The following is a 25,803-nucleotide window of genomic DNA, read 5'->3' on the forward strand; positions in this document are numbered from 1 at the left end:
TATAATATTAGTATGGATATTGTGAACTGGAAATATGCTTATTAAGTATATTCTGGAACATTGTATAATAGTATACATAGAAATTTGCATATGTTTTTATTATAAATTCCTTGCTAATGTTAATTTGATGAGAGATTAATGTAATTAGTTACATTATATACATTTTTCTCCGTAATATAGATCGGGCCACCTCGACAGGCGATCTAATAAAATACGACCTGTCGTAAAAATGTTTAAAATACGACTCACATCAACGGTGACAATCGAGAAGCAATTGTCGATCGCACTGCAGGACAATACTCTAGCACCTTAACAACATTCATAAAACAACTTTAAAACCACCCATTAAGGTTCAATTTCAGTTAAACAATAATATCTATAAATTAAAAATCGTACAGGTAAAGGTATAGCTTCTTGCAACTCGGTGCGTGATCTATGAATGAATGAAAAGAATTAATAGCGGTAGTAACAAACGCAACTTGTGTAATATATTATTTCAGTGGTTTTGGGGAACACCGAACACCTTTTGTTTAAAAAGATAAACAATAAACAGCATACATACAGATGTTTTCTGGTTTGTTTAATCTACAAGTGTGTAGGTCATAAAAAACTTGACTCATGATCATATAGAAAACGTTTCAAGAATAGATATTTATTAAAATTATATAATGTATGTTTCATAATAAGTGAAATAAAATTAGCAAATAAAACATTTAGGAATTGGCATCTACTTTATTGTTCTAATTTTTAATATAAATTAAAATTTTATATTAGGTACTTACTCCAGACCAGTTTAGTTCGAAAGTATATTACATTATTTAGGACGAATGTATAGCCATTTTTAAAATCCTAGTCCCTTTAAAAATAGCTACAGCATAATTGAATACTTTCTATAATTTTAGAAAATGTTTATTGGAAGATAATGAGTAGGTATTTTCTAATAGTAGGGAAAGATAGGAAAGGTTGTACGTATACCTGTATGTAAACAGTTATCTCCTTGTAAAAGCAAAGAATATTGAAAATTTCCTTGTTGTAATTGAATGGTAAGTATCCAAATCTAAAGTATGTATTTACTAAACGTAATTAAATGCAAATATTTAAGCGAACCATTTACCAGACAGGTGTCCCAGCGCCCAAGAATAGAACTGCCATTTTCTTATAATCAAAGCGCGTGAGGACCATAACAATAGGAGTTTTCGGTTGCTTTGTGATCGCTATTATCTCTTGCCACGTGGGACAGGTGATGCGCACGCGCACAGCTGCTCAAGGCTCTGTCGGCTTGCGTAAGATTTAATCGATTTTTTAACGATGACAGTTTTGTAGGTATTTCGCGCCAATCTACAGGACTCCCGCGGTTGCCATCTGCTCTCTGATTTACGCCTAAATCATTTATGATATTTTCGGATTTGACACGGATACAGATTTTAATTATTTCACGTTTGTGTACAATGGGTAAAGAATTATTTTAATTTATTTAATATTTTTGATAAATAACCTCGAAATAAATGCAAAAACAAAAACATAATATGAAAATGATAGTAGGTATACTGTGATATTAAAATATGACCGCATTTGTACATCATTTTGATTCCCAGTCGGCATTACGATTTTTTTCTTTCCCTTAGCAAACAACGGAATTTAATAGTTTCATATATTCCAGCGTCTATTAAAAAGAAACGCCTTAAAGAAGCTACTGAAAATCATTCACTTAAAACAATACATACAACCATTAACATCGTAAGAAAGCCTACACACCTACACTTCAAGGGCACATGTAATACGCGAGGTCTGATTGCTACAAGTGCCGGTACGAATCGTAACCCCATTAGATCGTACGCGACACGAATACATACAACTTACTGAATTTGACACTATAATACAGTGGGTAAAAGTTAAAGTAGATATAGAACAATAGAAGCTATAGATGAATTGAAAGTGTTTGTTTATATATTGTCATTGTTGACTAAAAATTATCTACGAAGTAATGTAAGGAATAGGTCAAGTATACATAGGTCGGAACTCGAAAAGTTGTCTCATTGTGTAAAATTCTATACTGGATGTAACAATTCGATTCATATATTTATGAACAACATTAAACTCTAATTAGATCTTCATAACAATAAAACACAATGGGCAAAACAAGATAGCTGAAATGTTCTATGTTAAAGATCGTGTCATAAAGTAACTTATACAAGAGGTATGCAATGTAGAGTCACACACACAGACATATACATGTCTGTGGTCACACATTTGAAGAAATATGAGGCACTACACATGAATACCAAAACAATGCAAATTACATTACTATATTAAGGCACTGCGTACACCTCCTTTTAACGTGCTTGCGAGGCGTATAAGTGATTCCGTGAAAATATTTCAAATCAGTTCGGGCAATGGCGGCGATATACAGGCAATAACGATTGACGTGACATGCATGCCGCTCGTGTGTAGCCTGCCTAATGCGGCCCTGAAAGGGTCGCGTAGGGCCTTTCACCTTATTTAGTCTGTGTTTTGTAAAAGATTGATATGAGTGCGCTGAATACGGTATGAGTGGAATTACATTGGAAAATCGAGGAATGAATTGTAGAGTAGGAATTTTAAAACTACAAGCTTACCCGAAAAACTTACATATTTATCAAAATTATCACTTAAGTAATCAGTTCGTTATATTGCTATGATGAATATTAAAATATGTATTGTCAGAGACAATAGATCAATAAAGTTATAAGATTCCAATACAGCACATTAGTACTACAAAAATTTCCCAATCAGACCAAAAAATTAGCTCATAAAATTAGCAAGTGAGAAAGCAATTACGGTGTGTATTGAGCGTTAGGACTTAGGATCTCATTAGGGTGCGGATTCGGAATGCGCGGGCACTATTCCACGAATGTACCTCGGTGCGAATATCTGAAACCGCGAATGCCGAATGCCGAAAAGCGAAATGGTCGAACCCCGCTCGTGACATATTGGAATGTGACTCCATTTATCCCCGCTTCCTATTGGAATCCGGAGTGACGCGGCAAATTGGAAATTGCGGTACCTATTTTTGGCGTTATTGATAATGCCACTCGTAACCGAAAATCATAAATGCGAATTCATTCACTATTACCTACAATTCTACACTATCAAAAGAATCGGTTGTTCGCAACGAAAACGTAGCCACTGCAGCTAGCCAGCTAGACGTGCACACTGCACGCATCGTACGTCAAAGCACGGTCAACCCTTGCGTGCGATATTAAATCACATTTTGACAAGCGTACCGTGAAAAATTAATCGAGTGTCGTCGAGTGAGCGTTGCAGAAAAAATGAAAACATGATGGCATTTCGGTCCCCGGAGTCGGAAAGGTCAGACGGGCAGCCGCTCGTGAAATACTGCGCCCCGGACAGCGGCTCGCCAGGCCCCTTGGGGACTGCTACATCGTTCTACGACAATCAGTTTAAGCTAAACAAAAGATTAGTTTGCTTCCTTCCAATGGTCACGTTCGGGCACACTGGTAAATGTTACGTATAAACGGGTTAAATAACGAAGTGTATTGTATGTGTAAAACTTCTTTTTGTTTTGATCTGTTTGATCAATTTTATACGATTTCGATAAATGTAGCAAAAATATATCCCAACAATAAAATATTTTATTGGATAGTTAAACATCTTCATATAATTAAGTAAATAATTCAATCATAGATAAATTAAATCATTCTACAAATATCTTACAGACAAAAACGTAAAATTTCGCTGCCAATTTCGCTCGCAATCATAGCGATAATTAATCCAATAACTCATATAACCATTACAATATAACAAACGATCTCTGTAAATAATTAGAAGGGTGCAGCATCCCCTAATAGTTAACCATTAATATTTATCTAACACGAAATAATGCAATTAATTAACCATACTGTTTTATAGCGGCATCGTGAGAAATACGCACTTGTTAAAAAACCATGTTTGGGGCGAAATGTATTGACGATCCATCATCTCAGATTAATGTTTTGATGAATGTGATGTATAATGTAAGAAATTGTTTTGGAATATTAAATGTATTTTATGGATTGTCTCATTTCAATAATAAGCTTTTCATAGACTTTCATACAAATGCATTTTGTGATACCTATACAATTGATTTCTTTTTCCCTCATTGTACGAAAAAATTATTCGTTTATGCTCTAAGTAAGAACAGAAAATGATGGTTCGAAAATGATGTATTAAATATTACTAAGCTTGACTAAACGTAGTTCAAATTCGTAAATAAATTCAAACTACGAATTTAAAATTTCAATAGTAGAGTTTTTATAGAGTTCTACAAGGAAAATTGTTACACTCAAAAAACCTTTAATTGGCGTCTTGAAACAGTTAATTCCGAAACAATTCAATGTCCATAATATCGAATACATTTATTGGAGAATTGTGTACATCTTAGCAAACAAAGCGATCGAGTCCAATTTATGCGTTGCTACGAAACGCGCAGTGGAGCGAGTACCTACACCGCAAACAATTATGAAGATTACGCCAATTCCGTACCACAATACAATGCTATAACGCAATCACTTCAAAATCGGAGCTTTTTTATCTATTTACTACATTATTAGAGGTAAGCGTGATTGTTTTTGATTACTGTACTTATATTAAACGTGTCTTTGGAGCTTTTTGACGATGATATTATAATATAAACGTTAAGTTAAAGCTTTGAAAAATCTTACTAAAAGATATGAAACTTCATGTCGTAATATAGTATCAGTGCGCTGGATAAGAGCTTATTGTATTTAATTAATGACTTGGTTTTTTTTTTTTTAATTTCTCGAAAAAAATCCTGAACATACTGTTAATTGATTTAAATGTCAATGATTTCCTTCGTGCATTAATTAGCCACTAGCAAAAAGAGTTACGTATAAAGTTGAATTCGCTGAATTTCAGTATCTACAAAAATGATTACTTAGGTATACATTTATTTATACAAGTAAGAAGTATTTAAATACAATACAAATGGAAATAACCAATCCATATACACATTAAAGCCACATAAACATTGAAATTCGTAAAACAAAATAGGTATGCGGTGTGTAGTGGTTAATACCTGGGGGCGATATTTTATATCTGTGATGCAACAAGGGTTCGGTGATGTGGTGATAAGCGCCTGTTTGGGGTTACCTCAATTCTTTCAACAGACTTTAATGCCAATTAGAGTACACAATATTGTACAGCTCAAAGGATTAAGACCTTTATTAGTGTCGGATATTGTTATGAGACCGTTCGTGTGGAAATTTGATTGTTATGCGCCTCAGGTCGGGTAACAGTATCTGTGTATTGTTCTCAATTATGTATAGACTAATTTATATTTATCGTTATGGTATATAAGCGTTAGGTGATTGTGTTGCATTTCGAATATTTGATGGTTAGTTTTAAAAAAAAAATTAAATGATTATACCTACGCTTTTCCCATCATAGTAGGTATTCATGTCTTCCTTCTTACTTCCTTCTTACTCATTAAAATAATACCTATAATTAACTAACTCCTAACGCTTAAGTCTACGAGAAAATAGACAGGGATATAATGCTAAGAAAAAATAATAAACCTAAGGAAATACGTAGTGTTAAATTATTATAAAAAAAATAGAACTGAACTATAAAACTGTACCTATGTCTGGTGCAATAAGATGTAATGTGCATGTGTACTTTTTAACTTAGGGCTGATTTTTCAATCCTTATGGTTAAAACTTATTTGTCGAATAATGTATAAAACTACAATTTTAAAAACGTATTCGAATTGCCCGTATTTGACAGTTTACGTGACATTTTAATATTATCGTGTAATACTTTATTGGACGGATAAGTTTTATCCAAGCATTGAAAAATCGGCCCTAAATTCGATAACTAGTTAAGTATATTTACAATCCAAATCATTTGCAATAATCAGCTATTAAAATATTTAAATTCGCTCCCTGTTAACATTACTAAATCAATGTCCGCGGTGCGCAGTCGAAGGGTGAAGCCCTCAGGGGACACGCTGTATAACCCGACGTATATCTGCGTCGTCACTCGAGCGCATTAAATACCCAAATAAAGCGCAAATAATACCCAAATCGCTCATCAGCCCCAACCTCCCCCAACTATAATTATCTATAATCAGAGCATACCTTGTGTATAATCACTGCACAATATATTGATTACAATTACTATCATTTGCATCCCGATTAACTGCCCCTTGCCGTTGCGGTAATCTGAAACGTTTGTTTTCAGTAATCGTTCGATCGTTCATCGTTCACTCGCTGAAGGAGGTGTAAAATGACACGATTTTTTCGATATTTTTTCCGCAGGCCATAAATTATTCGCAACAGAGGGACGGGATGACCCCGACCTCCAGTCGATTAAGCATCACTAGGTCTTCCTTCAATTTCATATTTATAAACGAGGATTACGCAAAAATGCCAGCGTAATGGATCACCTACAGGACTTAGGCCGGGTTGTTGTCGGCGAGGGGGTGAGGAAGGCAAATTTCGGAGGGAGGGGGGGCAAGGGACTGATCGTCGGACTCATCCATCACACAGCTCACGCATGTGAATTGGGGCGTTTTATCTAAAGATAGCCATGGATGGATCGTGGATATCTATTTAAATATTTCGTCGCTTAGGGAAACAAGGTAAATATACCCTTACACGTTAACGACGTTAAGATTATACATTCAAATTTTCAGTTCCATATTTCTGACTCCGCTTATGTTTCTTTTTGTGTGAAAACGATTGCATTTTCGTTCCGGAACTACGAAACAAAATGGACAAATCAATCTCAGTCAGAAATCATAGAACGGTTTGATATACGCGTATTCTTCACTGTATTGCATTTTAAATCCTATTGCGACACAAAAGGGTACATTTTATCGCGTACATTGAGATATATCATCATATTGACATGTCGCAGTCTCGAATGGTCGCGTTCATTTACCTGTCACTCTGTCACGACTCACAACTCAGAGTGAACAAACACGGAACCGAACTCGATCAGTGACCGTACAGCCTACGTCATAACTCATAAACATATAAGACAATAGACGCGAAATACAACGGTACAAGTTTAAGAGTTTTTTTACACAGCTAAAAATAGGTTTACGCACATATTTATTTATTTTTATATAAATAGCCGTATCTCTACAATCTTATTTAGGTAGAGTAGGTACTTAGAATACCTATGGGGTCACGGATGAATTCTACACATACCCGTGGCCCCGTCGTTGATGCGGCTTGACGGAACACAGTGGGGTTTTGGTCGGTAGGAATCCGACATAACCCACGGCCTCTTCCCCGGAGGCCGTGGGTATCTATGCAAGATTTCCCCACTAAAAAAAAAAAAAAAAAAAAAAGGTACTTAGAATACCTACAATGTAATAAGTACATCATAATGATTTTAATGTTTAATTGAGAGATTGGAGATTCGGGGTTGTGATATTGATATAAATATTGGAAGCTTATCTACTTAGTTTGAATAAATTTTGATAGAAAAATAATTTCATTTGTAAACCAAGTGACGTATTCGGTATTCATCTACGATTCCAATATTACATTAGCTTCTCCATTCCAAAAACGCCGCGTTTCGCACCGACTCCAGGACCGTATCTACAAATTCCGTGGAAAGACACCGTTTCATCGAAGCGAGGAATGATCGACGCGACACCGGGGCCCGTTTGTTATCACACAGCCTGAAACATTCGATATGCCTAGCCAGTTTAAATGTCATCCTAACGTTGTATAACACAGTCGATACACTTGCTTATTATTATGGCTGTGAAATATTACCTACGTAACAATTTCCAACAGCTAAGAAGACAGTGGTATTTTACTATCTACTTGTGGAACTTTTTTATGTAGATACCTATTGTAAATGAATATTTCCATTCTTTGAATTTTTCGCCAATTTTTGGCATTATTTAATAAATTCTCAAATAATAAATAGCTTGGAAATTATTTAATTGTTTCTTAATTACTATTTAAATCAGTGCATTATAATTTGTGATCACTATAATTAAAAGATAGATATTTAAAAAAATGTATTGTCATAAAGCAAATATCCCACTCAAAATAACCCAACAACCTACTTAACAACAAATTTTCCAAATGTCGTGAAAGTAGGAACCTACATAGGTACCGAAACAACAACAAACTTTTACAAACAAAATTTTCACAAAAATAAAGTTATATATCTATACCAATTTACAACTAGGATATAGATTGGTACAGTAAACATATTGGCTAAAATATTCAGGCTCCTGAGAAACAGAGAAAATGTATCAGCGCGTATATAATTTATATTGGTGTAAAGAATTAATAATTTATTTTAGTAGAACATGTTTTAATAGAAATAATGAGAGCAAAAAATGTTTTAGTCATAATTATATGAACATAGGCTCATGAAAAACAGATTATAGGTAACTGTATTAGAGCGTATATAACCTACGTATTCAGAGAAAGTTGCATTTGAGCTCTACATATCTCTATGTAGGTACAAATGAAATCTCTAAATAGATGTGTTATTATTTATCAATTTACTGCTTGATAATAATTAACTTTAAAGTAAATAAGGTATAATGCGGTTGATTTTTTTTATTCAGGAAGTCAGTGCCTAATAGGGAGAGCTGAATTAACAAAAAAAATATACCTAACAATAAAAAGATAAATAATAAAGCTTTGTATGATTTTTTTTTATGTTATTCATATTTTAAATACAAATTTCAATATGAATAACAATAATTTTAATTCTAATCTACACAAATCGCATAACATTTTCTTCTTTACATAAGTGGAGCAAGAGAACAAGGAAATAGACTATGGAGTGCAGACTTGATTGTAATATTTATGGACTCCTGTAGAGATTTGTTAAAAATAAAACACAGTTATTTATTCATACAAATTATGATTGGCATATTCATAGTCATAAATGCGTTTAGTGGTGTCCTTGAAAGTATTATTATAAGTTGCTAGTTTATAAATAGATGAACCCAAACAAATCGTCACTGCGACAACCGCCCTTGAACTGAGGGCCTTAGACTGAAGCTGACTGAGACGAGGTCCGGAGGCTCTCGCGGAGGCTGAGCGGGCGGGGGGCGGGGCTCGCCCGGCCAATCAGCGCCCCTTCACATTTTTCAGCCCCCGCCCGCATCGCCGGACGCTGCCCAAAAACAAAAGGATCAAAGTCGGCGAAACCTATCTCTTTCTTTGTGAGGCCCGCAAACGGGCTTCGATGAGAGGATAGATACAGTGTGTCGCGCGGGCGCGAATCGATAAGCTCACTCCACCCCCCCGCGCGGCCCACCCCGCGCGCCTCGCCGGCCCCTCGGCCCGCCGGCCATTTGCACGGATGTTTACTATTATTATTTTATTGAACGGACTAAGTGGCGAAATAAGAATTCGCGTATCGGAACACCGAGATGAGCAATTACCGAATTTCCGATCTTTGACTCGTACCAAACATTTGCATAATGACGCTCGGAGATGCTCGCCGACGTGATTACATTTTACATGCATGAGTCTATCTCGGAATTATATTAAGATAGGAATTTATACTGAAAATGGCGATTTGTTACATATTTAATATATTCGCTTTGAATACATATGAAAGTCTAAGTAGGTTTCAGAATAAACTTTAGGCACAGACTCGTATTGTTAAAGTTATAAAGACCTGTCTACATAATAAATTTGTATCTACATAATATTGACTTAATTAACATGAAATAAATAAAAGAGGATGAGATAATCCAAAAAAAAATGAGTAGGTAGCAAGTTTTTCAATTTATTCATAATATGTATTTATACAATACTAGGTTTCCGCCCGCGGCTTCGCCCGCGCTGCATAGTTCCCGTTCCCGTCGGATTTCCGGGATTGCGTCATATTTCCGGGATAAAAAGTAGCCTATGTCCTTTCTCGGGTATCAAAATATCTCCATACCAAATTTCATGAAAATTGGTTCAGTAGTTTAGGCGTAATTGAGTAACAGACAGACAGACAGAGTTACTTTCGCATTTATAATATTAGTATGGATGTCACTGTCTACTTATAAGTAGGTACCTACTTAACTAAGAATAAAGTACATAATATAGAATTAGGTATTATTGCTTTGCCAACTTAAACTTTATGTAGAGCTTCGTCATAGAGCCGGAAAGGTTTACGTACCGTTTAGGTTATAAGTACTTAGGTATTGTTTTAATGTAGGTAGGTACTTAATAGATTTTTAATATTACCTATTATTATATATCACTTTACATATCTATACTAATCCATTCTAATAGGTATTATAAATGCGAAAGTAACTCTGTCTGTCTGTCTGTTACTCAATCACGCCTAAAGTATATTGAACCAATTTGCATGAAATTTGGTATGGAGATATTTTGATACCCGAGAAAGGACATAGGCTACCTTTTATTGCGAAACATGGAAGCCGGGGCGGACCTCTAGTAATATTATAAATGTGAAAGTGCCTTTATTCGTTTTAGGGCTGATTTTTCAATCCTCGGCCTCGGCTAAAACTTATTCGTCGAATAATGTATAAAACCATTTTTAAAAACGTATCCTAGGAAAATTTCTATACGCCAGGAAAATTTCGATAAAACAGGAAAATTTCTGTACGTCTGGAAAATTTCTATACGCCAGAAAAAATCCATAAGTCGGGAAAATTACGATAAGTCAGGAAAAATTTGTATAAGTCAGGAAAATGTCCATAAGTAGGGAAAATTTCTATAAGCTGGAAAATTTCCATAAGAAAGGAAAATTTCTATACGTGAGGAAAATTTCTCTAAGCCAGGAAAATTTCTATCCATCATGAAAATTTCTATACGTCAGGAAAATTTTTATGCGTCGGGAAAATTTCTATAAGCTGGCAAAATTTTTATGCGTCGGGAAAATTTCTATAAGCTGGCAAAATTTCTATAAGTCCGGAAAATTTCTAGATGTCAGAAAAATTTATATAGATAAGGAAAATTTGTATAAGTCAGGAAAATGTTTATTAGCCAGGAAAATTTCTATAAGCTGGAATATTTCCATAAGAAAGGAAAATTTTCATAAACAAGGAAAATTTTTATACGTGAGGAAAATTTCTATAAGCCAGGAAAATTTCCATCCGTCATAAAAATTTCTATACGTCAGGAAAATTTCTATGCGTCGGGAAAATTTCTATAAGCCAGCAAAATTTATATAAGTCCGGAAAATTCCTATACGTCAGAAAAATTTATATAGATAAGGAAAATTGTATTAGTCAAAAAAATGTTTATTCCATAAGTCGGGAAAATTACGGTAAGTCAGGAAAATTCCTATAAGGAAAATTTCCATAGGTCTGGAAAATTTATATACGTCAGGAAAAATTCCATAAATCGGGAAAATTTATATAAGTCCGGAAAATTTCTATACGTCAGGAAAAATTCTATAAGCCAGGAAAATTTGTATACGTCAGGAAAATTTATCTGCGTCGGGAAAATTTCTACAAGCCAGGAAAATTTCTATACGTCAGGAAAATTTGTATAAGTCAGGAAAAACTATATACGCCAGGAAAATTTCTTTACGTCAGGAAAAATTCTATAAGCCAGGAAAATTTCTATACGTGAGGAAAATTTCTCTGCTGCAAAAATTTCTATAAGTCAGGAAAAATCCATAAGTCGGGAAAATTTCGATAAGACAGGAGAATTTCTATACGTCAGGCAAAATTTCTCTTTGTGGGGAAAATTTCTATAAGTCAGGAAAATTTCGATAAGTCAATAAAAAATAATATTATAGATAAATTATGATTAAATACGTATTTAAGGCGATAGAAACGATTCAACAATAAATTTATATTTAAATATGGTATGCATCCATACTAATATTATAAATGCGAAAGTAACTCTGTCTGTCTGTCTGTTACTCAATCACGCCTTAAGGGGCTTAGAAGAGCTAAACGAGGCAAAACTCGAGTTTTATAATGCTTTAAAGTATATGATTAACTGTAGTAAAAAATCTCAGACAAATATATGATATTCTTCAGGATATATACTAGTTAGATATCGTGCTGAAAACACAATACAACTTATTTTACTCGATAGAAAAAAATCACAAAGGTACCTCTAAAAAAATCTTTTGATACTTAAAAACCATACTAAACTACATGCAATCATTCTGTTTTTACGGCAAATAATTCTACAAGCAACATACTAAAAAAACTTCGTTTTATTTTTTTAGTCCAATCAATAGATTTCGTGTAAATCGCAAATTCTTATTCCCAAACCAAAAACGTACGCATGTGTGCGTGAACCGCCTGTGTACCGACACTACCGGCCGAGGCCTGTTAACCACTAACCGTCGTCGATTGTGTTAATGTGTGCGCGAGTCACTCAATTTCAGCTAGCTCTTGTAATCCCCTTAACTACTGAACCAATTTGCATGAAATTTGGTATAGAGATATTTTGATACCCGAGAAAGGACATAGGCTACTTTTTACCCCGGGAAATAGGATAGGTTTTATCCCGGAAATCCCACGGGAACGGGAACTATGCGGGTTTTTCTTTGAATGCGCGGGCGAAGCTGCGGGTGTAAAGCTAGTATTAAATAACCTTATATTTCGTGTTTCTCAGAAATCATTCAGAAGAGAACTTAATACAACGGTTACGTGAGATGGGAGAGGATACGAAAGATTGCTCTAAACCGTTGTTAGACGATTGTGAAGGTAATATTATTATTTATTTAATTAAGTATTCAATTTGATAGATAAATTAAAAAATTTAATCAGAGAGATAATGTAAAAAGCAGTTTTAACCCTACTAATATTATAAATGCGAAAGTTTGTGAGGATGTGTGTGTGTGTGTGTGTGTGTGTGTTTGTTACTATTACACGCAAATACTACTGAACCGATTACAATGAAATTTAGCACACATATAGAAGGTAACTTGGATTAACACATTGGGTAGGTTTTATCCCGGAAATCCCACGGGAACGGGAACTATGCGGGTTTTCCTTTGAAAACGCGGGCGAAGCTGCGGGCGGAAATCTAGTATTTATTATAAAGTGGAAGAGTTTGTTTGTTTGTTTGTTTGAACGTGCTAATCTCGGGAACTACTGGTCTAATTTGAAAAATTATTTCGGTGTTAGATACCCCATTTGCCGAGGAAGGCTATAGGGCCTATAGGCTATATATTATCACGCTAAGAACAACAGGAGCGGACCACGCGGGTGAAATGGTCTGCCAATGCTTAGTAGGTAACTTTATAATTATATTTTTCATGAATTGAGCTTTGAGAAAATACCAGCCTATGAATTGAGCCTTCTTATATAACCTTCTTATAAAATATAATATTGTTTGAATGGGAATCTACTTACTCTAGCTAAACTTACTTTATTATGTCCCAAATACACTGTAATTTATTTGATTGAAAATATTTATTTTTTCGCCTTATTTCAACTTAAAACCAAAAAAACAACCTAATTTTGAATCGAAAATTCTCCCGTAAAATATGATCTTTTTGCAAAAGCTTGGGGAGCTTTTTGTTCATTGAAATCTCTACTTTCTTATAGTGTAAAAAAAATATTACCATAGTAAATGTTCTCAGGAAATGCATACAAACAGTCTGACTATGAGCTATCTAAATCAGGCAAATTTCACAAACTACCTGAAATGTTTTTATCGACATCATTTTGCTTTTGAATATGCTGTAAAATTTTATACTTAGAACATATATAGATATTTTTTTTACAGACTTCTCACCTCAGAACTTTTGACTGGGTGAACGGATTTTGATAATAATTATTTTTTTAGGTAAGTACTTACTTATTTGAAAGCTGTTGACCACAGACGATAGATCTACTGTTGACTGCCATGTAAACCCATCTAAATCATCATCTTAGTTTAGTTCTGACAACTTTAAGCAAAGAGCGTGTGTGCCGAGCACACGACGTGTAAGAAGAGAAACTTCTTTGGCAAGATTCAAAGATACCAAATGTTTCCTCTCAACGCGCATAAATAAGCTTTTTTAATTTTGTCCATTAGGTAGGTAGGTACGTTGAAATTGTAAAGTATACTGTATACGATATACCTAGATACCTATAGATTATATTTTAAGAAAAACATAAAATATATTTTCAATGTGGTTTCTACACTAGAATAAGTAAATACTTATTTGAAAATACACTACCTATTATACCTATTAATACCTTAATATTTTATTCATCTATAATATAAATGATAATAATATAAGATACCGAAATAATTTCGTTAATTAATATAATTATAAATACCTACCCATTAGATACCATTATATTCAAAACAAATATTTTCCAAGCTTTCCCTGTAAAATTATATTACAAGAACAAGACGTACTGTAATAATGAGGTGCACAGATCGAGGTTTGAATATTTTATTTTTAACTTGGTTTTGACAATAATTGTCAAAACCAAGTTAAAAATAAAATATTTTTTAATTATGTTATAAAGCGCCATCTATCGTGTTCACACGGAACATCGATTTCACTTGGAATGTCAGAGATGTGAGCAGACGAGAGTTGTAGCTGTAGTTCTATCTGTTTTCAATAGATGGCGTTAGCTTACATGCAAAGATTGCATTTTTTTCTTATCAGATCGATTAATAATTTTTAATATTATCATGAAATTAAATGGTTTGTTTCAAACAGTAATCAAAACTACATTACAAATACTTTTTAATATTTAGTTGAAATTTTCTTTGTTTGCTGCGTAATAAACTGTTTTACCGACATTGGTAACTTCCGTTTGCCGCCCGCTAAACTACATCACGCACACGCAAACGCGAGATAATATTGTAATGTAACCAACTTCACTTCGTAAATGTTCGATCTCTTTTCGCTACGTCGAGGCTTGTACGTTTTGGGAATTGCGCTTTTCGGTAATTATTGTTTTTATTGTAATGTAGTGTTTATTGTTGTTATTTTTATACTCATAACGATTAGAGTTAAATGTGATAATTAAAATGCTGTATTGTGAGCGGAAAAATTTGGCGCGTTGGATTCTGTCAACATAGCTGTATTAGCACGCAGTGGCGTTAAATGCACGTGTAAACGAAATTCAACTGTTATTTTTGTCTTCCAGACATGGCATTGTCAGTTGCACTACCTTTATCGGGATTGGAGACAGAAAATTTCAATTCCTTCAGCCATATCATAGACATAGCGGGCCTATCAAAGTCTCAAACGAGCCCCAGCCCGTCTGTATCCAGTGAATCTAGCGGTATCGGCTCATTGGTTTCGCTCAAATCAGAGTCTGTAAACAGCGACTCTTTGCCATCTAGTCCTCAAACCACAGAGAAGGTGAGCTAATTATATTATTATGCTTTTTTGTTTGCGTTCGTCCTGTCCTTGACCTCTCTATTTTCATAATATTCCGTAATGGCGAACGTCTTATGCTATCAATGTTGTGTGTAATTGACGTGTGATAATGGAAAGATTTTTGAAGACCTTATGTTATGTTTGACACGTTTTTTATTATCTTTATCAACTATAAAAGTGCTGATGTATTTATATGTTTATACGATTGAATATATAATTAATCCATTTGCGTAAACAATTGCTAGTGCCAATTTCGTCTATCAACTACTGAAATTAAATATTCCAATGTGATTTATGGTTACTTAATATAAACAATGTTAATAATTGTTATTTTATATCGACAATAATTTTACAAGGAATTTTATGCAATGCCCTCCACGCCAAGCCACAAATTCAATGCGATAACCTTGAAAATAGTAGGGCGAGTGTTCATCTTACCGCGAACGAAGAATGGTTGTCAAATGTGTCGCGAGATGTTATGATCAAAGAAATTGTCGTGGCAAATAAAGATAAAATACCAGTAGTATGTACTGGAGATGTGCAGATTACGACAAAGACGCATGCCTGTGAATACGATATTACAATGGAAGATGTATTATGCGTGCCGAAGTTGACTACAAATCTGTTGTCTGTTAGTCAACTTATATCAAAAGGAAACAAAGTTTCATTCAACAATAATGGATGTCAGATTTTCAACCAAGCAGGAGTATTAGTGGCTACAGCGAGTCTGTTGAATGGTGTGTATAAACTAAACATGCCTGAGTGTTGTTCATCGGCTGCAGTGATGGTGTCCAGTGAAGTTTGGCATCGACGTCTAGGTCATGTCAAGATGGAGACAGAGAGTGATCTGAAGGTACAGGAAAATTGTTCAGATGAAGTGAATATGGTTCCAGTGGAGGAAAAAGACTTGACACCTCAGGAAGATTCACTTGAACAATCAGAGAGCTCGAACACAGATGACAGCAGTGAACTATATGTACCTTGTGAAGAAGACACATTAGATAGCTCTGAGACTGGTACAACAGACAGTGAAGACTCCATTATATTGAACAATGTCAACATAATATCTGGTCCTCGGCGTAGGCAGCAGCCAGACAGATATGGATTTGCAAGTGCTTGTATAAAAGATGACAACATGTTCATGGATGAGATATCCTTGCAGGAAGCTTTGGAAGGTCCAGAGAAAGAACATTGGTTAGCGGCAGTACAGGATGAGCTACAGTCATTCGAGAATCATAGTGCATGGGAACTCGTAGATGTACCAAAAGATGGTACTATAGTGCAGTGCAAGTGGGTGTTACGAAAAAAGTACGATAGTGAAAACAATGTGCGTTATCGTGCTCGTTTGGTCGCAAAGGGCTTCACCCAAAAATATGGTGTAGATTACACAGAAACATTTTCGCCTGTAGTGAGACATACAACCCTTCGACTATTATTTGCATTGTCTGTAAAGTTAGGTATGGATGTTCACCATTTAGATGTCAAGACTGCTTTCTTGAATGGTGATTTAGAGGAAACCATTTACATGAAAATGCCAGATTGTTATAATAGTAGTAGTTCAGATCATAAAGTATTGAAACTTAAAAAGGCCATTTATGGACTTAAGCAAGCCTCTAGAGCTTGGAATAAAAAGGTTGATAATTGTTTGATCAGTAATGATTACAAAAGGTCAAAAATAGAACCATGTATGTATACAAAGAATATTAATAATTGTAAGACCATTGTGACAGTCTATGTCGACGATTTCTTTATATTTTCCAATGATATAATTGAAACTAATAACTTGAAACAGATTTTATCTAATAATTTCAGCATTAAGGACTTAGGTGAAGCTAAATTATGTCTTGGAATGAATGTAACCTTCAATAAAGATAAAGGATATGTAACTTTGAGTCAGGAAGCTTATATTGATCAACTTTTAAGCAGATTTAATTTAAGTGATTGTAAGACTGTTGATACTCCGATGGAGGTCAAATTAAATGTAAATAAAGGTCCAGTAGGGGCAAATAGTCATGTGCCCTATCAACAACTAATTGGTAGTTTGATGTACTTGTCAGTCTTAACTAGGCCAGATATTAGTTACTCTATAAGTTTTTTAAGTCAGTTTAATAATTGTCACACAAAAGAGCATTGGGAATATGCAAAAAGAGTATTAAGGTATTTAAAACGAACTAAATGTTATGGAATAAAATATTGTAAAGAAGGTAATTCAGAAATAACAGGCTATGTAGATGCTGATTGGGCTTCTAACTCTGAAGATAGGAGATCATATACTGGAATGTGTTTTTTGTTATCTGATGGTGTAATATCATGGGAGTGTAGAAAACAGAAATGTGTAGCCCTCTCTAGCACTGAATCAGAGTATATTGGTCTATCTGAAGCATGTAGAGAAGCATTATATCTTAAAGAATTACAATTTGAAATAACCAATAAGATGTACACTATTTGCATATTTAATGATAACCAAGGTGCGCAGAAGCTGTGTGCAAATCCAGCATTTCATAAACGTACAAAGCATATCGATATTAAATATCATTTTTGTCGTGATCTAGTAAGAGATAAAATTGTTAAGGTGCTGTATTTGCCAACAGCTGATATGCCAGCTGATATTCTTACTAAAAGTTTATGTTCAGCAAAACATTATAAATTTATGTTGCTTCTTGGCATAGTTTGTATAGAATAATTTTGTATATGATTGTTTAGTGAATATTGTGATAAGTAGGGGTGTTATTTTATATCGACAATATCACTCATATACGAACTATTTAGTAGCGACATGTAGCAAGATGTGTGTTAGGTTTTGATATGTTCGGTTTTTAAAATATAGTTTTCATTCTTGTCTGTCGATCAAGCGTTTTATTTTATTAGAATAATCAACACTTAATCAACATTTCAGAAATTATTTGATTCGGTTGTGCAACCCCAGCCACGTCCAAAAGAAAGAAAAGAGGATGTCAAAGTAGTATCCGGGGGCCGTGACATTCTCAATTTAATGGCCAATCTCAGAGATCCGCGATGGAACTACCGCGCGACAGTGCTGCCTCCCAACAACCCTGCACTGTTCTTCGCAAATCGCTCTCAATACCACCGCCTGGGGCCGTATGGGACACGCACACAGTATGTAAAAGACTCCTGTCGCGACTGCGGCTTCTCATGGGTCGTAGCTGCCACAGATTAGCAAAACCATGCGTCAGCATAAATTCCGAACAAAATGCAACTAGAACACATCAAGATACTTTTTGGTGCAGTCACAAAACGGTGCTCCAACCACCTTTTGACAACGAACCAGCAATTTTAGTTGGAACTATTAATATTATTCTATGACGACCTGTCTTTAGCTATTTGCCAGGAAATGCCTCTAGACTATAATAATTATGATTTTAAGTAAATGTTTGTGACTAGTATTTCTTATCATAAACTAAAGTTGCTGGTTTTGACATTCCTAAATTATAAACCATAACGTTGTCTTGATGAGTCTATGCTGCTATGGATGACTGTGGAATATGTATATGGTTATCGTCCGTGAAATTGTAGAATTACATTTTAAATGTGACTTAAAACTGTGATCTTAATTTAAACAAAGCAATTTTTGACAAATTCTATAAATGCGTGACGATGCATATATGTTTTCGTTTTTTTTTTGTTTTAACTTATTGATTGTGTGATAATGTTAAGGTTATTTTATATATTTATTATGTTAATGATATACCTACAAATATGAAATCGGCATTTTAGATCCATATAGGGATCACTACTCAAACCTCAAATTCCATATCGTAAGTTAATTTAAAGACAGAAAATTAATTTTATTATACTATTAGTACACTACATTAGTTCCTCTTAGAAATTTTAATAATTTATTGTCCAAAGAATTTAATTATTTAATATTTCAAATTATATTTTCTATAAATTGTTGGAATATACAATTTGTATGAATTGGTGACTTAGATCAAATTGTTTAAGGTGGTCAATCAAATGTTGGATTTATTGAATCAATATTTAAATTTTAAACTTTCCTTATGAGCTATTCCCACCATTAAATCGTAATAGTTATTATTTAAATATTGTTTTGTAAGTACCACTGCAGAGTATCCTAGAGCTAATTTATGGATTTGATATATTCCACAGTCATTTTCGATATTATCGACATGTTTAAACCAAAAGTCTGCTTCTCGTTAACATAAACGATATGACGAGAAGGCACGAATTTAAGCCAAGCTGTAGGTTAATTTTAAGGTCTAATTATTGGTGTTTGTTGGTTGTACCGTCCGTGCATTACATTATAATAGTAATCGCATAATTTAGTGGATACAATCTTGATGTCTCCCTATCTACTTCCTATTTACTCAGTGTGAAAGCTTCAGCTCATTTAAAATATGACGAGCCCATATAAAACAAAGTCAAATGGGTTATCAGTGCATATCATCACAAATTTAAACAGTGATTAGATGTCCTAAGGTATTAGTAGTTGTTACAGACCGTTTTAAAATGTTTTAAGTCATTGATGTGCCCAGATACTGGGTTCTAGTGAAATTATAGTAAGTGTCGTGAACAGACTGGTAAATATCTCTATGTAAATGCATATATAAATTGTAATATCCATGGTCTCTTTAACTTAGTCAAGATATTTAATAGTGTGAGTCTCGTAAAGTATGTGTAAGTAATGTGTAACATATTTATACTAACTATTAACAATTGATACTGTCCTTCTGTGCAACTTTGGTTCTGCTATGTTGTGAACAGCTTTAAAATGGAACTGGAGTATTTGTACATGATAATGTTGACATATTTCACACAAAGTTATTTTTATAAAAAATGTTAATATGTGACAATACAGTTGTAGTCTTCAAAAAATTTTCTTTATAATGTTTAATTCGCTGTGAGGTTTGGCAATTTTCTGGAAGGGACCAACATCCACAAAATTTATAATTATTTGAATCATAACATGATTATTTCCAGTAGTTATCATTTTGAAATCAGCGTCTTATCAGTCCAAGTATACATTGCATTTTATCAATTGCTTTATCTTTTTATTATCGTTTTTTATTGTTTTGAGTCATCAATATTATATTATACTTTCTTCCTCTTCTATTGCTGGGCTATGAACTAAATAAGTTGTAATCAAATAAGTGAATAATTTACAAAATTTTATTTTAATATAATTATGATTCAGTGGTTCTCGACTGAACATAATAGCATGGATCTCAGAATGCAGCTTATGAATATAATTTGCCTAACAAATGACATTTTTCTTCAATCAATATACAATCAACGCTTGGGTATGTTTAGTCAATCTAGTGTGCTTTCTGCTCAGTCACACGCATACAAAGCGATCGTTATGGATATTGTAAATCAGATGTTGCATTCAGAATATTTTAAGTTAATAAAATAATGTTATATGACAAAACTTAAATCGAATGTAGTGCAAAGTAATGTATTGGGAGCGATACGCACATTTTACACAGTAGCTCTAGTAGTGGATGTTAAGTTAGTTGTATGATCGGCCCAGCGAGCGGCCGCTTGCCAGGCCCAGCCCTACACCCAGCGAGGCCAAGGTGCGATGCAATATTTGCATTCCAATTTTGTGTTAAGTTAGCAGCCGAGGGTAATAGTTGTTAATGTTTATTTTATCCGCATTGCCAAATATTTTGGTTGTTGTGCTATTTATTTATTTGAATGAGTTATTTTTTGTTTCATGTAATAATCAAATTTAGTACCTTCCATTGTTAGTGTCAAATATTTTTACGATGTTTTAATCATTTCAATTTTATGCATTTTATTTTGTTTAGTCAAATCATATACATGATATTATATTATATAGTGTGATGTAGTTTATCTATTGTTCATTTGTATTTATGATAAATATTTTTTCTCTTTGAACTGTAGTCAAATGACAGTATTTTTATAATGAAAATTGTATGGGGATTGAAGGGTTGAAGGCGAAACGTGTCTAGGGCATGCAGAACCGGATCCGGTTCCAAGTTTCTGAAACCCGGTTCCAAATCGAGCTCAGAACCGGGTAGAACCGGGTTACCCGGTTCTTTTATAATACTTCGGAAAAAATACGAAATTAAACAAAAGTAACTGTAAAAGTACCTGATAGGCCTTTATTTTACGCGGCTTGTGTCTTATTTTATTAAATTAATAAAGAAACAAAATTTAAATACTTCTCTTTATTTATCAGTCTTATAAAAGTACCTTGGTCCTTAGTCAAACGTTAGTATCGCCGAGGAATAGAAATTGCTAACGCTAATTATTGACATAAGCTCATGATATTTTGGTAATGGTTCGGTCACACTACCAACGACGATGACGACCACGACCAAAATTCAAATCTTGCCAAAATTTATTCAAAATAAAATATTTAAATCTCCCGTCATTACGGTACTCGGAAAAAAATTAATTCGAGGTCAATTAATAAAAAAATAGTTTTTTTTTGCGATTTTCGCCGAGACGGTAAGTTTAACTATCATACAATCACCTGGAACCAAAATTGTACATCATAAAATTATCTATAAAAAAGGTTAAATACATTTTTTCCTAGGAGCTACCGTTTCTACGAAAAACCTATTTTTTTATCCATTGATCTCGAAAAAATTTTTTTTATTGAGTTTTGCACAATGTATTTAATTTCGACTGGATGAAAATTTTGTTCGTGGTCGTCGTCGTCGTTGGTATTGTGACCGAATCCTTAGGCAAAACATCATACGCTTATGTCAATTTGTATCGATAGCGTATTCTATTCCTTAGCGTTTTGACGGTTGTCTCGGCGCTCTTGTTATCATAATATCACATAAAAACATGAAAAGTACCCAGCTGTAGGTTTTGAGTCCCATGCGAATGTCGAAATTTTCGAAAATTTTCAGCATTTACGGCTGTATCTTTTGATGCGTTGGCTTGTGAGTTCGACTTTTTCACATAAAAGGGACCGACGACTTGAGTATTCGATATAAATTTCAGCTTGATACCAAAAACAAAAACATGACTGGATCATTAAATATGAATCAGTAAAATTAACAGCTTTTCAAATTCACGAGAAATCTAATAAAAATATTTCTGTAGCCTAATTTTTGTCATTTTCGAAGCCTAATTTTTTTTGGTAATACAACCGTAGGAAACTTATAGCATCTAAAGTTAGACAACCAATCGGAGCCACGTTTGAGGCGTGGCACGAAATTTCGCGATGCACGTGAGTCTGACGTTGCCAGATACAATAAATTTGTTAAAATCATGCAGCAAAATATAAATAATACTTTATATTTTAATATTTTGGTCGGAACCGGGAGAACCGGGTTTCATACTATTCAGACCCGGTTCTCAAGATCATCAAAAAACCCGGGTTTACCCGGGTTTTTCGGAACCGGGTAAACCCGGGTGCATGCCCTAAACGTGTCGGATGCCTGCACGCGGCCCCGGGTCGCCTGCGGGCAGAAGACGCTTCGCCGGTATTACATATATCTGATAAGCATTATGTAGGTTTAGCGAAATAGAATTAACGAGGAGACAAACTCCAAGTACCAAAACTTTTATTGGTTTAATGTTGTTCTCGTATTATGGTGATATAGTGCGTCGCGAGCGACGCAGAGCTCAATATTTTAGTAACCCTTAAGAAAATTAATACCTCTTTTAAAAAGAATATAATATATATTATAATATATCCAAACTATCACATATGTATTTTTCCCTGTTTATTTTGATGTGATATCATAAATGACTGATCTGAATTTAGTTTTTAAGTTGATTAATATGCAGTGCTATTTCGAGAGTGTAATTAAGATTTAATATTGAAAGTGCCAATGCTCGTAATTTAATCTTTATGACTGTTCCTTTAATGTAGCTTTTTGTAAGAGCTCGGTCTAGGCCGAGGTCCTTCCACCCTCGATAACTACAGTATAAGCAAACTTCCATCCTGTACACTAAGTTTCAAATTACATGTAAATTGTAAATCACGTAACATGCACAATCTCAGTAATGCTTGCAATATTATGTGTAACATGTTAATTCCTCACTTATTATTTAATCAAGCGTAATGTTAAGAGTACAATATGAGAGGATGTTATATCATTCTAGTATCAAATTAGCCGAAGATGTTAATATTATTAGTTAGGTAAAATTTTAACATAGCTTCGTATAATTGGGATGTTTTTAGTATTTAGTAGTTGTATAATTACGGCGTAGTGGCAAGCAAAATGTCTCGTGAGTGAAATAATGTTAGTGGCAATAATACTCCGATAAATTCTGCCAAGAGACTGTATAGGTCGCCGGCGCGGTCTCCGCACGGCGCCGCGCGGACCTTACTGAACGAATAGACGTTAGGCGTTTTATTTGTTGTAATTATAATAATAGCCGTAGGTATTTTATCGTACTTAAATAATTATTCTTGCGATGCCTTAATTCTGGTTGTCAATTAGACTTCTGCCTAGAGTGTTATCATTGTTTTATTTATTTTAGTTTTTTGCTGTTCCGGCTTCCTCCGTGAACTTCCAGTCCAGGCTGTTCTTTTGAAATAATTTTGAGGTCGATTTATTTTTACCTAAGTGTTCTTATTAAATGTTACCAAAATGTTTTTAATAAATATTTTTATATGTAAAACATTGTCGTTTTATTATGCAGTCGCCCTTAATGTACCGACCATACCTGACTATATTTACATACAAGGTAAATCAAAGCATACAGTTACGCAATCCACTTAGCATAATAAATTATGATTCACATAGGTCTATAACAACACAATGTAAACAAACATTGTTTGTTAAATACATACATACAGAAATAAACTTGTATTTTTTAGCCAAGCATGTGATTACCGTCACGTTTTCTGAATGTAAGACAGGCACCCTTTTTTTTTTTTTTTTTTTTTTTTTTATAGTGGGGAAATCTTCTTAGATACCCCCGGCTCCCGGGGATGGAGCCGTGGTTATGTCGGATTCCTACCGACTAAAACCCCACTCTGTTCCATCGCGCTGCTTTGGACGGAACTGCGGGAACGGTTACGACTCTACCGCGTGTCCCGCCCAGCAGATGCCCGTTTCCAGGCCCACCACTAGAACCCCCCTCGCTGGTGGCTGCTGGAACGAAGGCTTACGCCACCAACGCGCAGACAATGGATCTTTCCCCGCTCCATCATCCGCGTTCCCCCGAACCCCCGACCCCATCACCGTCCGGCCGGAGGGTGCACGCCGGAAGGTCCTCCGATGTGTGAAATACACGTCGGGGGACCCTCCGGCGCACTTTTATAGAGATTACCTCGCAGCCCCCACCTCACCAGAGGTGGCGGCCCTCGGTCCGGCCCCACGGACCGGATTACGAGTTGGCAGACGGCCGTTTTACAGTGGCCGCCGCCCCACACCTCTCTGCAGGAGTCTCCGCGCGTCATCACAATGACGCGTCGGGATCCCGCCCTCCGCTGCACGGCGTGGCTTGCTAAACCAGCGAGCCCGCCGCGTCGCGACCTCTGGCCGCCATCCACCGCCGCATAAAAGCCGGCTCATCTCTGGCCCACAAACAGGACCTCTGCCGTCGGGTCAGTCGAGGATTTCCAACCCCAACTGCCGTTCAGCGCCACCTTTGCCTAGTGGACACGGGGTCCGCCAAGCCACGACCTCTGGTCGCCATCCCACGCCGCACACAGCGGCCGCTGGGCCACACCTAGCCCTGGCCGTCGGGCCGGTCGAATCTCCCCGACTCTAGACCAGCCGTTCAGCCCCTCGCTGGTCCATTTTCGCTTCACTCAGAGGGCCATAACTCTGAGCTACTGAGCCCCTCCGCCGCGACAAGGCCTGGACCGTTGGGGGGAAGACAGGCACCCTGCCAAAAATGAACGTTCTGGGTGAATAACGAAGATTGTGTATATTTTTGAACGTTCTAAATTACCGCTTTTATTATTTTAATATGCATTAGTAAATGTATATAGCTGTGGTATATAGTTTAAAAATAAACTAGCAGTCAGACAATATGTCGCTAAGAATTTACGACAAGGCCTTGTGTACGTAATACGTGCCGATTAATCACAAGATGGTCGACACTCTTGTTTTTCCTTCATAACATTATTGTTATATTGGTGATATGTAATAATTAACTAATTACTTAATTGTTTTTAGGTTTAAATGTATGCACATTTGTGGTAGGTACATTTTAGTATAAGTTGAATTTATCACTTTTATGGTTTCAGATTACTATTACTTAAATATTTAATGATTGATGGATATAAGAAGGATATAAGATATAAGCATAGAGATAGTATCTACTATCTCGATGGATATTAGTGTATATTGTTGGCTTATTGTTGGTATATTGTAATGTAATTACATATTGACAACTGTTTCTAAAATAAAATAAAAATGTGAGAAAAATGTCATTTGGTAAATTTCAAGAGTCAAGAGCAGAAATTCAAGTCAAGTCTTGACTGATGCGACATGACCTATGTTTAATTGTGCACTGTGAATCGCAAAACGTAATACCTAGGTAGCTTTCAGCCCGAGGATTCTTAATCTTAGGCAC

At 35.1% G+C, this 25,803-nt stretch overlaps 1 protein-coding gene and 1 long non-coding RNA gene across 2 annotated transcripts in view; one reads left to right on the plus strand and one right to left on the minus strand.

Moving 5' to 3' along the window:
• The window catches only part of LOC149490715 (uncharacterized), a 244,929-nt gene that overhangs the window by 185,638 nt on the left and 33,488 nt on the right, over positions 1–25,803 (minus strand). The window lies entirely within an intron of this gene.
• On the plus strand, positions 14,720–21,259 carry LOC149490718 (uncharacterized). The gene is made up of 3 exons (XM_089707747.1): positions 14,720–14,864; positions 15,068–15,285; positions 18,200–21,259. The coding sequence occupies exons 1-3, from the start codon at positions 14,807–14,809 to the stop codon at positions 18,479–18,481; spliced, it is 558 nt and encodes a 185-aa protein (XP_089563873.1). The 5' UTR covers positions 14,720–14,806; the 3' UTR covers positions 18,482–21,259.

This window comes from Colias philodice, chromosome 2, assembly GCF_061535455.1.
Source record: "Colias philodice isolate Cphi_HAF_F1 chromosome 2, ilColPhil1 Martin Lab GWU primary, whole genome shotgun sequence".
Classification (NCBI taxonomy): domain Eukaryota; kingdom Metazoa; phylum Arthropoda; class Insecta; order Lepidoptera; family Pieridae; genus Colias; species Colias philodice.